Source organism: Mastacembelus armatus, chromosome 9 (genome assembly GCF_900324485.2).
Source record: "Mastacembelus armatus chromosome 9, fMasArm1.2, whole genome shotgun sequence".
Lineage (NCBI taxonomy): Eukaryota > Metazoa > Chordata > Actinopteri > Synbranchiformes > Mastacembelidae > Mastacembelus > Mastacembelus armatus.
Genome location: NC_046641.1, coordinates 25,635,559 through 25,650,098, shown reverse-complemented (window position 1 = coordinate 25,650,098; position 14,540 = coordinate 25,635,559). Strand labels below are relative to the sequence as shown.

General features: G+C 43.3%; 1 protein-coding gene across 2 annotated transcripts; it reads left to right on the top strand.

The window, feature by feature from the left end:
- Positions 1-1,411: 1,411 nt before the first annotated feature.
- On the top strand, positions 1,412-14,280 carry fhip2b (FHF complex subunit HOOK interacting protein 2B). 2 transcript variants are annotated; one of them, XR_003296530.1, is made up of 19 exons: positions 1,412-1,600; positions 2,106-2,184; positions 2,445-2,530; positions 2,734-2,817; positions 3,337-3,441; positions 5,015-5,134; positions 7,203-7,376; positions 7,630-7,829; positions 7,975-8,092; positions 8,188-8,264; positions 8,346-8,502; positions 9,336-9,493; positions 9,836-9,946; positions 10,100-10,190; positions 10,814-10,957; positions 11,033-11,173; positions 11,250-11,350; positions 12,280-12,510; positions 12,718-14,280. XR_003296530.1 is itself a non-coding variant. In XM_026322195.1 (18 exons), exons 1-18 carry the CDS (start codon positions 1,550-1,552, stop codon positions 12,380-12,382), a joined length of 2,100 nt encoding a protein of 699 aa, XP_026177980.1. In that variant the 5' UTR covers positions 1,412-1,549; the 3' UTR covers positions 12,383-14,280. The 2 variants fall into 2 exon arrangements, 1 of the variants encoding a protein (XP_026177980.1); XM_026322195.1 differs by having other exon boundaries at positions 12,280-14,280.
- The last annotated feature ends 260 nt before the right edge of the window (positions 14,281-14,540 follow it).

Here is a 14,540-nt window from a genome sequence, read left to right as displayed (position 1 = left end):
TGGTGATGCTGACCCTGAAGATCAATCAACCAATCACAGAGAAGAACCAGAGACACCACCAGGTGTTTTATCTAAAGTGTTTAATCTGCACTCTTTCTCCTTTAATTTAATCTCAAATTCAGTTTCTACTATTTGCTGGTTCTTATTTGAATTTTTGCATATGTACTTTTAACTTTAACTTATTTCTGTAAAGCACTTAATGAATTGTGCTATATAAATAAACTTGCCTTGCCAAACAGGAAGTTTCCAAGCAACATCTTTCACCTACAGCAACTTGTGTTTTTAAACAAGCTTTACTAGAAAACAATAACAAAAGTAAGAGGAAAAGAGACTAATGAAGGCCGAGCTCCACCTGAGACAATGAGGAGGCAAGGGCTGCAGGTCACTTTACCTGCCCAGCACCACACCCCCTACAGATGAAAAGCTGCAGCGCAAACACTTTACTATGTTTCACAGTCATATCTCTTTAATATCAACCAACAGCTTTTGTAAAGTCCACAAACAAACACTAGACAGGTATAGATATGTATGTTCCCAAACGTTCCCAAGTCTTTACATCACACAGGTAATATTAGCTAGAAATAAAAAATGTACCAGAAAAGCATCTGTCTTAAGTTAGAAAGGATAATCTAAAACTACAGTTGGTGCAGTGTGAGACAACGTAACCTGCAAAAGAAAAAACAGCTCCCTAGTTTTTAAAAAGTGTTTAAGAAGAAGTGACATTCATACTTTAAACAGTGTATAGACGGTAGACAGGGAGGTAGATACTGAACTGGAATAAATAATTATTGCACAAAATAACTAAAGTCCCAGAGGAGAGCTGCAAAAATATGTAATAATGTAAGAAAATGTCTTGCATTCAAATTAAACTTGAATAAAAGTGTTAACAACATATACTAAAAAAGTAAAAGTACTCATTATATGGAATTATATCACTATACAGTCAGACATTATTTATGTTGACGCATATACAATGTGTATAAATAAAACATTCACAGTGCATATAAATTTAACATTTTTGTATGGTGGTGGCTAATTTAATCAGTAAAAGTCCATCTTGTTAATGTTCATCATTGGGTTTCATGTAAAATATTAATTTGTAAAGTAATCAGTAAAAGCAGCTGTTAAATACAAGCAGTGAAAATATTTTTGCATGAAACTATAATATAGAAGCAGACAGTAAAGCAAAATTAGCCTTTGTACTGAAGCAAATGTACATACAGTTACAGTCTACTCTGTAAAACCTGTTTGTCTGCTCTTCCGCAGTTGAGGATCATCATTTTTTTATTTTAATGTTTAAACAGTCTCATTGAGCCATTTCTTAAAGTAGCTCTGATTTTGAAACACCCTAACCGGATGCGGTCCAATTTCTTCGGACTGTGTTTTATTTTGAAAGTCCAAGCCGGATGAATATCTCAATGTTGGCGCTTGACACCGAGCGATCAGCTGATAAGTTGTCAACATGTCGCCGTAAACGGCGAAGTAACCGGGTCTAACCGGGTCTAACCGGGTTAACGGATAGTCGGTGTGGGCCGGTTTTGGCGGGAGAATGGAGGCGTTTAGCAGACTAACGAGTATGTTGCTGCACGCGCTGGAGACGGTGAGTTAGCAGCTGTTAGCCCAGGTAGCATATGTTAGCGTCTGCTAGCTCAGGTCTGTGCCCCTAAAAAGTTGGAGAAAGTTAAAGTCTGTGACAGTAGAGGACACACAATAGAGTTTATTCTATTTATAACAGAAAATAACGCTAATTATCGGCAGCTTATGGAAGTAACTGCTAAAGCTAGCTTTAAAGATGGCACACTGGCTTCATCAAGGTCTGTGTCCACGTGGAGGAATGTGTCCAGGTGTTCAGAGACGTGGAGGGACGCATCCAGGTGTTCAGACAGAGAGACGTGGAGGGACGCGTCCAGGTGTTCAGACAGAGAGACGTGGAGGGACGCGTCCAGGTGTTCAGACGTAGAGTAATGTGTATGAATGTGTTCAGACCAAGGCGGGGTTACAGGTATAGACAGTTTACTTTGATTACCATGAGGGCCGACACCAGGTCCATGTGATTTGGACGTTTTCACAAAAGCTGCTGTAGTTGATGTCCACCTGTCTTTCAGAGGGAGCCTACAGTGGATCTGTTGGAGTCATTTGTGGATCACTGGAAATCAATCACCCGTTATTACATTGAGACAACAGGTGATGAGCGCCCTAACAGTTTATATTAGATTCCAAGTTTCAGGAGGAGGCAGCGAAAGAGAGTCGAGCTAAAATTTGAGTCAGGTTGAACAGTAAGACTTTCCCTTCTGCTGAGTCTTGGAATCTAATGCAAATGTCCTTTAACCTACCTGATCAGCCAATCTGGTTCACGTGCTCACACTGTGTGTGTGTGTGTGTGTGTGTGTGTGTGTGTGTGCGCGCGCGCGCGTGTGTATGTACGTGTACATGTACACACACAGATGACAGCCGTCCTGTCAGACACACAGACATCCCCTGGCATCTCAAACAGATGTTGGATATTCTGGTGTTTGAGGAGAAACAGCAGGTAACACACACACCTCTCTCTCCCCAGACTGCAGACTGGCTGGTGCTCACTTGCCCACAGTATAAACACCTTAGTGGCTGCTTTATTAGATACACCTGTGTTTACTCCATTGCTAATCATTTTCCTTTTGATTGGAGTGTTGTTAATGATGTCAATGAAACAGATGGAGCCTGTCTGATGAACTGGTTAATGTACTGATTCAGGGTGTGGAGGAGACAGGAGCATGTATGGAGTACCTGCTGCAACACAAGGTGTTGGAGACGCTGTGTACGCTGGGGAAGGCTCAGGTAACACACACACTGTTTTATATTGATCCACATTAATGTTTTCAGCGACTCTGAACAGTCCATGGGTTTTCCTGGTGAATGATCAGTTTGGAACCCTAACCCCAAGGGATGGTTCAGGGTCACCAGAACTCTGCCTCCTATTCTACTTTTGGAAACTCTGGGAACCACAAGTAGACCTGCACTCTGAGAGTGAAGTGGTCTATTGGGATGATAAGGTACTATGAGGTCTTTAAGGTGTGAAGGAGCTGGATCATTTGTATGTGAGGAGAAGCCTGGTAAAAAAAATATTTTTTATATTTTTATTATTGTTATACTATTTCTGGGGTTTTTAATATACAGTTTGATGTCTGTAGTGCATCATGTTTTATCAACTCGTCATTTCTTCTGCCCATCAAAAGTTCACCTGTGATGTGATGATAGTTATTGTCTAACTACAGCTGGAGTCTCACCTCACAAACAGGTGAGGTTTTACTTGAACACGTGAACTAATGGTCTGCTCTCTGACCTCCTCCTTTTCAGTATCCCCCCGGGATGTCTCAGCAGGTACTGTTGTTTTTCTCCAAGCTGTTGTCTCAGATGCAGAAGCCTCTGTTGCACCTGGTCAATGTCTACAGACCTGTACAGGTAAAGTCACGGCTTTGTTGATCTGGTTTTTAACAGTGTTACAACACAGAGCAGTGTCACGGTGAATCTGTATTTCACAAAGGCTGTCTGGGTCTCTCACCACTGATTTGACAAAAGTAATAAAATATCAGAAAAAATGTATTAAAATCACCAGCAAAAATATTAAAATACCAGACTGTTGTGGCAAAAGCCCTTGACCAGCAATAAAGAGAGGGCAGACAGCCTGTGTTTTTCAGATTAGATTTCTTGCAAGAAAGAAGCAGAACAGAATAGAACACAATCGATCAGTCTTCCCCAGTTGTTGCCCAGTTGTTGCCCAGTTGTTCCCCAGTTGTTCCCCAGCTGTTCCCCAGCTGTTGCCCAGCTGTTGCCCAGCTGTTGCCCAGCTGTTGCCCAGCTGTTGCCCAGCTGTTCCCCAGCTGTTCCCCAGCTGTTCCCCAGCTGTTGCCCAGCTGTTGCCCAGCTGTTGCCCAGCTGTTGCCCAGTTGCTCAGCTCCTATTAGGCTGAGGCCTCTACTTATACAGACATGCAAAGTAAATGCAAATGATCATTGACATGATCAGATAATTGAGTCTGTTCTTCCCTGTTGTTCCACAAAGTGATTCCCTAATAAGGCTGTATTCTAAAACTCTATATTCTCATTGGACAGTTAACCCTCCATCCTGGGTCTGCTCTGTTATACTGGTCCCTTCCTTCTGATCCTCTTTCTCCCAGATCCTCCTCATCAACATCCTTGAGAACACTGTGTCCCTTAGTGTCAGACTATACTAGGTCAGGAAGAACATAAACATCAGATATGATTAAGAAAACACATGATCCTTGGTGAATCAACCTGTAAATGAAAACCTATTAATACAAGTAAAAATCAAGAATACAGTGAGAAATAATAAAAATCAATAATCAGTAAGAATAAGAAATAATTTTTCCATTACACAGACAAAAATATTATTGATACATTCCATGTGTGAATGAAGTTAGTAATATTTCTCATGAAACTTTAATATCTCAGTCAAATTAGTAAAATATAGAAATATAGAAACTTTTACAAAATATGCAACACAGCTTGAGTATATGGAAAAGAAATATCTCATAGAAGATGTTAAATATCATAGAATAGTTTTAAGGTAGCAGCCAAAAATGAGTGAAATATCAGAATAATTGAATTAAAATGAACACAGACTCAGACCTTGTGACTGTTTCAACCTCCATTATTTCTGCCATTAGAAAAAAGCTATTTCATACAGGTGAGAAACACCTGAAGCTGCACAGTGGAAAAATCAGAGAGCAGCAAGCTACAGAGACGGAGAGAAAATTTTAAAAAGGGAGATTTGATGGAACGGAGGATGGAACAGAACAAAAAAGACACTTTCAAAACTTTCTTTGTAACAGGTTTATTGATTTTTAAAAACTGACAATCTTAGTCTTTCCAAACCCTCACACACTTTACAAACAGGTTATAAGGAGGTTATGTGCAAGTCTTTATAACAACAGGTGTGCTCTCAGTCATGTGACTCAGCTGGCTCTGTGTCGATGATGTCACTCTGATATCACCTCTGCCCCGCCCCCTTTCAGAAGCTGATTCATCTCTGTGCACTTCCTGGTTCTAAAACGGAGAAGGAGGAGGCTCAGTTCCTATTGGCCGTCTGCTCCAAACTCAAACAGGAACCACACACCCTCAGATACGTCTTAGAGGTAACCAGTAGATAACCAACTAAACTCACTATTACCTGACCAACTTCACTAACTACATCTGACTTGATCTGTTAGACCAACTTTACAAACTAACACGAGCAACTAGGTAACATCTTCAGTAACCAGTTATCATCTTAACAAACCCCACTAATCAATAATCTGTTAAGCCCTGGGCCATTTTTAAGACAAGGACAAAAATGACAAACAAGGTCTTTGTTTATAAAAACAACGTATGATCAGAAAACAGCAAAGGGAAGACAAGATTCACAAAAAAATCATATATCTTCATAATTTGACACTTATTTCTGCAATTTCTTGGCTGGTCTTTCAGTGAGTTTTAGTGGTAGAGAAATATGACTTGTTTTGTTGGAATCTGCTCAGTGTTAGCTTTCAAACACTGCATGTTGCGTTAGCATTTTTCACAACGTTTTAGTTTTTGCACCTGCAGCTTGTTTTGGATATGTGACCATTTAACTGCTCATTGTTTGAATTGTGTTTAGTTTTCCTAAAATTGGTTTTTGTGTATATTACTAACAGGCTAACAGGATAAATAAATAATGAAGAGCCACAATACCAACGAGAGTCTAATATCAAACCAACTTAACTTACATGTACTGACAAACAGACTTACCAACTTAACTAATCGATACCTGAGTTATATCCTTAGTAAAGTGTCATCTTAATTATCTTGATGAGCATCTTCACTTAGTAACTAAATGTCTCCCTGTAACTTCCCAGCCCCAACCTCACTCACCTGCAGCTGTTAACCCTCTGGGGTCTGAGGGGGTTTTTGGGCCCTGGACAAGTTTTGACATGTCCTGACATTTGTGCTTTTTTAAGTTGCTTTTAAACATATTAATGTCTAAAGTCTGATAACACTGTAATCAGCACAAAATTGGCTACAATAATATGTGAGCAGCAAGTTTATACATTATTGTGTTTTTGAGAAAAAGGTGTTTATGCATGGTTAGTGAAAAACTACAATTTTTTACTCACTGAAATAAGACCATAAAACACAAACAGAACATTGGTTCACAAGACTTTGGAGACCAGCATGTTGTAGGCTAAAGTGTTTACTTCAGAGTGCTGTGAATGTCATCTTGTTCACACATTCACAGTAAACAATACACTGATTTAAATTTTCTAAGACACTTTTTGTCCAGAAAGGCCATATGCAAGAGGGTGTGTCTGAGGATGAATAGTCATGTGATTTACCTGAGAACACAAAGACCCGCACAATGAACTGCACAAGGAGCCTTTCAGTCAGGAATGTGGCCAGGAATTACTGGTCAGGAATTATATCCTCCGCTGGCTACAGTCGCTCTTCAAAATGCAAAATTTCGTCATCTGAGTCGCGTTTTTCCTTTGAGGACAACGTAAACTCTTCGTCGCTGTCCAGAACCGCGTAGCGCGCCATCACCCAAACGTGCAGAAAAAGTGAGTAAATTCTATGATGAAGTTTAATATTTTGTGTCGTTTCTCGGGAGTGTGCACATATTTACCTGGTTCACCTGAGATTATTTACACGTGAACAGTGGACAGTGTACAAGGCGGGACCGCATTACCTGTAATGAGGTGAGACAGGAGAAAACGGACTTCTCCTTACGTTCATACGGATTAAATCAAAAGTGATGATTTGTTTTCGACTTGAATTGTTTCACTCAAAAGAAAACATTTCAAGCTTTCTAGCCATATAATTCTTATTTTTATGAGCCAAGTATTCGCTGAGATTCTGGTTGTTTTATTTACGGGTCTGTCAAGAGAGATGACAGAGAGCGCACCCTGTCTGCTTTCTTTATTTAACAAAAGCACAGCGTTTTGTTGTTTCTATGAGGGTATACAACTAAAACTAGACCCTTTACAGATTTGAATGATACATTGCTTTTATCTGTACAATCAAAACTGAGTAACCGGAGTAACTTAAGTTCCTTTCTGGAGAAAATGCCACAAAACGCATCGGCACATTCATCGACCCCTGAGGTTTAACTCACCTGTTGATGTAGTTGTTTTTAACCTGTTAACGACCAATCAGCTGCAACATTTGGAGCTTCTCTGATTCTGTGTTCAGATCTTAGACCAACCAGTGGCCAGGACTCCAGCCTCTGACCAATCACAGTTCTGCACACAAGCCTCCAATCAAAAAACTCCACTGCTCTCCAACCAATCAGAATCAGCTGCCTCTAGCCCTGTCCAATCAGAATGCGGCCTGCTGTCAGCTCTTCTGCAGCTGACCAAGAGTCAGGTGAGTTAACAGGACAACTGGTTAGTTACAACTAACCAGTCCAGGTGACTGATGCAGATTTACTGATTGATTAGTATAATTGTTTATAACAAGCAGATCCTCAGTAATTGTTGAGGTAAATTTCACTCACTAACCTCCAGGTCATGTCATGTTGTGTTGTGTGGCTCTCCTTATGTTGTTTTGTCATCATGTGTTGTGGCGTTGCTGTCGTGTTGTCGTCGTGCTATCGGCATTTTGCTGTGTCTCTCCACAGAGGGCTGCAGTGTGTGTGAAGGCCCACGAGAGCCTCCTGCTGCTCTCCAGCCTCCAGGCTGGATGTTCGGGGGAGGTTCTATCAGCGCAGACCCAGCTGGGCACGCTGCTGGCTGGGAGGCTGCTGGAGCTTTACTCCCTGCTATCTGTGGAGAGTCTGGATCCTGGACAGGTGCAGAGCTGGCCTCACACAACCTGGAGGTACGTGTACACGCTACCCAGTATTGCAGAGTGACCAGGTCAGACCCAAATAAGACAGGTGTGTCAGGTGAAGGACAGCACAGCGCAGTACAGGTAATACTGACAGGATGTAATACTGTAGTATTTTTCTCTCTGTTCCTATCAGATCTCAGTTTTCTCGCTCCAGCTCTGATCTGAGGTCAGACTTTCCTGCTGGTGATCACATGACCAACTTCTTCTCCTGGTTTGACTTCCTGGATGAGTTGATGAAAGAGGCACCACAGGTACACACAACTACTCACCGTCGGAGAAGTTACTACTGATACCGCTGCTGACAGTCAGGAGATCGGCAGGTTTTGATTTGTGTATGTGTCAGCAGGTGTTAGCCGTGACATTAGCTCAGTGCGTCCACCAGCTGTGGTTGGTTGATGTTCTTCAGCCTCAGCTACTGCAAACGTACGTTTATACCACAGACACCAGTTCTTAAGGTGGCTGATGCCCTCCTGTCTGATGTCCAGGTGTGTTTTTCTTGTTCAGGTGTGAGCAGGTGGTCCTGGTCTCCACCTCCATCCTCTGTGCTGCTGTCAGACTTGTCCAGTCTTCATCTTTGCTGGATCAGATGATTCACTTTGTGTTGAGGACACATACTCTGACTCACCTGCTGCTGCAGCGCTGCGACCACATCTCCGACCAGGTGAGCTCAGCAAGGACAATGAACTCAGAAGATGAAATGAAGAAAGAAATACTGGAGTTTCTTGCTCTGTTCCTCAATACATCGTAAATGGAAATGAAAGTCATGTTCTTCCCACGGTTTCAGCAGGATATACTGGTGTGCTGTTGCCATGGTGACAGACACATTTCCTAAAACCAAATACGGTGAAAATAAGAGGGGACAGGTCATAACTAATGGTGATCCATACCCACAGGATTGACTACGAGTTTCATGCAGACTGGGACTGATAAGTACAGAAAAAACAAGAAAACCAATTCTTCACCCACACAAATAATGCTCCTTCCGCTCCAGTTCATTTCAGGAAACCAGACAGCCACACTCTTTCAGATAAATTTTACATTTATATTATACCAGCAGCTGCTCATTCAGTGTGTGCATCACTGAGTCCAAACCCCATCCAGAGACTGGCAGCACCAATGAATGTGGTGAATCCAGAACCTGGTTCAGCTTATGGGTCTGTGCCGTCGACCTCCAAAAACTATTAGAAACACAGCAGGGAGCCACACCGCTGACCTGGCTCACATGGTTCTTCCTCACCAACAATGGGAGGCCCGTCTGTTTCCAAAAACCAGCTCCAGATGCTCGAGGAAGTTACTTTTTCAGCATCTTTGGATAAGGTCAGATACCAATGAGTGAATTCAGTGTCAGGCTGAGGCTGGAGCTCACTAACAATATGCTGGTCCGACTTATGAAACATGTATAACGGTGAAATCAGTATGAGGCAGCAGATGACCGATGACCACAACAGTGTGTGTGAATCAGCTGTACTCAGATCAGTTTGTCTCTGTCCTCAGATCAGTTTGGTGTCTCTGTCTCTGGTGGAGGAGCTGCTACAGAAGCCTCACAGGGACATTTTGGATGTCCTGGTGTTGTGTTTCCTCCAGAGTCGCAGTTACCTGTCTCCACAGGCTTCAGGTGTGGATGACACACACACAGAGACCGAGGACAGCGAGTGAGTCACATGACCTCATTAATCCTCAATAGAATTAGACTACCTGATGTGCGTTTTTGTCCAGCTCCCTGCAGACAGCGAATGTTTTAATAATCCTGCTCATTGCAGAGAAAACATTGGTAAGAACATTAAGATGATGCTGAAAAGACTCATTCAGCCCTTCAATCAGTACATATGTCCCTGATTTTCCACATTACACTCAGAGTGGGAGGACCTGGGCTTGTTGTTCTGGGGCCCCAAAGAGACTAATCCCAGGGGCCCCGCTACCACTTCTGCACATCACATACAGACAAGTGGATTCATAAATGGTAAGGATAATAAAGAGCTTTGTCTGCGTTTCAGGGAGCTGGAGGAGGACCCCTTCTTCTCTGACACTCTGTTCACAGACAGTCCGCTCCTTCCTCCTCCTCCTCCTGTCTGCGGACAGGGCTCAGCTGCTGACGTGGTCAACAGGTAACTACACACCTACACATCATTCTCCATCTGAGAGGTAATGTGACCCCAGGTTTAGTCTTACGGGGTCCAGGCCCATGTTACTGTTTAATGGATGTCAAGGTGTCTTCTTGTTCACAAAGTGAGTTTACTGATGTTTATCTGTGTGTGTAGCTTCCTGTGTTTGGTTCCTGTTCAGGTTCGATCAGCTCAGCTGCTGCAGGAGGGTGGATACGAATCATACATTCATGACGCGCACACACTGGTAAGAGCACACATCCTTACATAGAACCCAGACACATCCACATCCTTGAATGTCCTGCTGCTTCCATCAGACCTGCAGCCTGACCCATGTCAGTCAGGGACATGGACCAGGTGTGAACCCCCTGAGCTCCTAAACTGCCCCCATGCACAGACTGAACTGACATGTGAAGAACAACAACATCATCTGTGCTCAGTTTCCTCCAAAGCTGCTGGGTTCCCATATGTTCCTTCCAGTTTGGCTCCATCAGGAGCTTCTCCATAAATGTCCAACCAATGTGAAGCGTCCTGGTCTCTCCACCGCCCCCCCTCCTCCATGTTGATGTTTCCCACACTGAATGATGACGACAGGCGACATGTGCAGAGGAGGGAGACGTTAAAACGACCACATGAATATAAATTATCAGAGCACAGAAACATGAAACTTTATGAATCATATCAGTCACATTTCAACAAACATTGTCTTACTGTCAGATGAGACGACGTCCTGATTTGTAAAATACATGACACCCTTTATCAGAAATCAGTTTCTGATTGGCCGCTGCACATTAAGGATTAGAGGAAAGGACGACTCATGTCTCTTAAAACAGGTTTCCTGGCTCCTCATCACTTCCTGTCCTCCTCCAGGTGACGCAGTGCGAGTCTCTCTCCCAGCCCTGGGATTGGCCACTCAGTGTTCCTCCCCACTCCTCCTCAGGTGAAGGGGCAGAGTTCTTCGAGGGTCACCTACTGAAAGTTCTGTTTGACCGACTGGGACGCATCCTAGAGCAGGTACGCACACCTGTCTGACACAAAACATACACACACCTGTTGTCCTCACATTACCTGACTCACCTGTGTTTTCAGCCGTATGAGTTGAACCTACAGCTGACAGCAGTTCTGTCCAGACTGTCAGCTTTCAACCACCCACTGCTGCACGAATACCTGCTCAACCCCTACATACACCTGTCTCACTGCTCCAGGTCGCTCTTCTCCGTCCTTGTCAGGGTAAGCTACAGATGGGTGAAAAAGTCTCAAGTAGGTTTCAGCTTGTCCCTGTTTCACCTGTCTGTCTTGTTGTCAGGTGATGGGGGAAATGATGCAAAGGATGCAGCAGGTCTCCAACCTGACCGACAGACTGTTGAACACCAGGAGACACCTGCTGGGTCTGAATCTCAGCACTGGGTACCTGTCTGTCTGTCTGACTCTGACTGTCTGTCTGTCTGACTGACTGACTGTCTGTCTGACTCGGTCTGTGTCTGACTGTCTGTCTGACTCTGACTGTCTGTCTGTCTGTCTGACTGACTGACTGTCTGTCTGACTCGGTCTGTGTCTGACTGTCTGTCTGACTCGGTCTGTCTGTCTGTCTGACTCTGTCTGTCTGTGTGTGACTCTGTCTGTCTGACTTGGCCTGTCTGTCTGTCTGTCTGACTCTGTCTGTCTGACTGACTCTGTCTGACTCTGTCTGTCTGTCTGTCTGTCTGACTCTGTCTGTCTGTGTGTCTGACTCTGTCTGTCTGACTGTCTGTCTGTGTGTCTGACTCTGACTGTCTGACTGTCTGTCTGACTCTGACTCTGTCTGTCTGACTGTCTGTCTGACTCTGACTCTGTCTGTCTGACTGTCTGTCTGTGTGTCTGACTCTGTCTGTCTGACTGTCTGTCTGTGTGTCTGACTCTGTCTGTCTGACTGTCTGTCTGACTCTGACTCTGTCTGTCTGACTGTCTGTCTGACTCTGACTCTGTCTGTCTGACTGTCTGTCTGTGTGTCTGACTCTGTCTGTCTGACTGTCTGTCTGTGTGTCTGACTCTGACTGTCTGACTGTCTGTCTGACTCTGACTCTGTCTGTCTGACTCTGACTCTGACTCTGTCTGTCTGACTGTCTGTCTGTGTGTCTGACTCTGTCTGTCTGACTGTCTGTCTGACTCTGACTCTGTCTGTCTGACTTGGCCTGTCTGTTTGTCTGACTGTTTGTCTCTCTGACTGTGTCTGGAAGAGACAGGAAGTCTTCAGGTGTTTCCTGACTTCTTATCTGCTGATGTGATGATGTCTGAATCAGTACTGACCTCCTGCTGAATGTCAGTTCACCTGAGTCTACCTGTTGTCCTGTCCTCAGGCTGGAACACCTAACTCTGCTGAGAGGAGTCATTGTCCTGGAGGAGTTCTGTAAGGAGCTGGCTGCCGTTGCCTTCGTCAAATTGCCTCTGGACCAGAACTGACTAACCTGGGACAGGTGGAGCTCAGTGACCTGAGACTGGTACTTTCAGAGTTGCAGCTGCCCAGTGTGAGGCAGGTATGGTCGGAGTTGGGGACGGTCAACCTGAGACAGGCAGAGCTCAGTGATCAGGTACACAAGTGTTTGTATGGACCTAAGCGTCTCACCTGAGCCATGGCTGTTTGAGCTGCAGCAGCAGGTTTCACACTTTAATTGTGAACATCTCATCTGCTCGTCCTCAACGTCTCTGAATCACAGCTTCATTGCCATTTTCATCATCATCATCATCATCATCATCATCATAGTGACATCACAACCATTTATTTCCTCTACTCTTAGGAGCGAGAAGCAAAAGTTTCAGGGTGATGCGTAGGAGTCTACCAATCAGAGCTCAGTGTCACAGCCACAGGCGTGTAAAGGCAGCAGAGACAGGTGAGCCGATGACGTCAGACTTGCACCAGGGCTGGTTTTGAAACCTGGTCTGAGCGGAGTCAGCTTCATGTGTGTTTTTACTGCAGACACAAAGTTTATTGTGAGAAAATGTTCAGGAAAAGCACTTATTTAAAATGTTCAAGTGCAGTGTCCTATTTTTATCCCAGATGGATGAATTGAACTAGTGAATGAATGAGTGAATGTGACCTCAGTTCTGAGAGAAACAATCCGATAAAATGGTGTTTTAATTATAAGCGAATATATTTATATGCAATACATAAAGAGAGGAGTCGAGTAAGTGAAATAAAACAAATGGTTTGGAGGCGGTAAAAACAAATTGTTAAGAGAAATGATGAGATCTACATTACAGCCGTGTTATGTTTTTGTTCATGTGCCGATTCATTTTAAACATGTTTTGGGTGTAAAGAATAAACAGCATGGGGAAGAAAAGTTTACCAAGTTTACATTTGTTCAGTTTTGATTTTACATCTCTGGGCAGTGGGTTGTACTATGAAGCGAGCTAAGTGGATTAGCCAGGCCTGCTGAGTCTAAAGGGTTTCCAAAGACCCCAGATGGTTCTGTTCTAACCTGCCTGGATCAGCGTGGTGATTTATGTGGCAAACTTAAATTGGTCCGGAGCAGGTTCTGTTTTGAGTTTTAGTTTAAATCATCAATAAAACAGATTTAAGCTGAAACTTGGCTGTTTCACCGAGCACATCCAACCACCATGGCATCACTGGAAAATCACAATGAACATTTATTTTGGGCATCATGTTGAAAATGTGAAGAGGGTGAGGGTCACGCCTGTGGAATAGGATTGTGTTAAAATCTGTTCAAGTGTCTTTAAAACGTAATGAATGGCTTGGTTTATAGCACAATAGTCAGAGCTAAAGGCGACTGGAGGTTCAGCTGCATCAAGTATAAAATTTCACAATGAAGTGTCTGAATGCCAGAGGGATTGACAGACACTGAGTGGGTCAATAACAATTTCTGGCTCTTCTTGACCGAAATTTATGGCAGCGACGTCTGATGCAGAAAGTGATCACCAGTACTCCCTGTTACCTCGGAGGGCAGCTTCAGTCTTTGCCAGGCTGGCTCGCCAGACCAAAGCCTGGGTCAGTTCACCAGCTTTGTATAGTACAGCCCACTGGTGTGTGTTTTGGTGTGTGCACCTGGTCGTTATCTGGCTGCTGATTGGCTGAAACGTTCAGTTTTTTTTTAACCAGGAGTGAAGACAGAATCAGAGCATGGGAAATAAACCAGTTGTCAGTAATTTCAGCAGTAGGATGTTTTCACCATTTTCAAGAAAGCTGGAGATTTTCTGAACTTGTTTTTCAAATGTGAGAGTTAAATAAGACGAAAAGCTTTACTGTTTTCTCTTATACAATGGTACAACTCATCTTCCTTCTTTTGAAGTCAGTGTAATATTGTGCACTGTCCCTGTATAAATAAAAGTGTACCAGTACCTATTTAGAACAGGAGCTGTGTTAATGCTTCGGATTTGATGTTGCTGCCATCTGTGTTTAACCAACTGTAAAATATTGTTTTATATTTATTAATTTATTTGTCCAAAGTGGTGAAACATCAATATTTTGGATTTGATTCAGTTTCAATGTGATTCAGTGAGAAAACTTTAATACAACAGCTGTGACAGATCAATAGGTGTCAGTAATTTCAGACTTGAACATGTTTTATGTTTGACTCATTGTGACTGAAAACTAGAATTTACG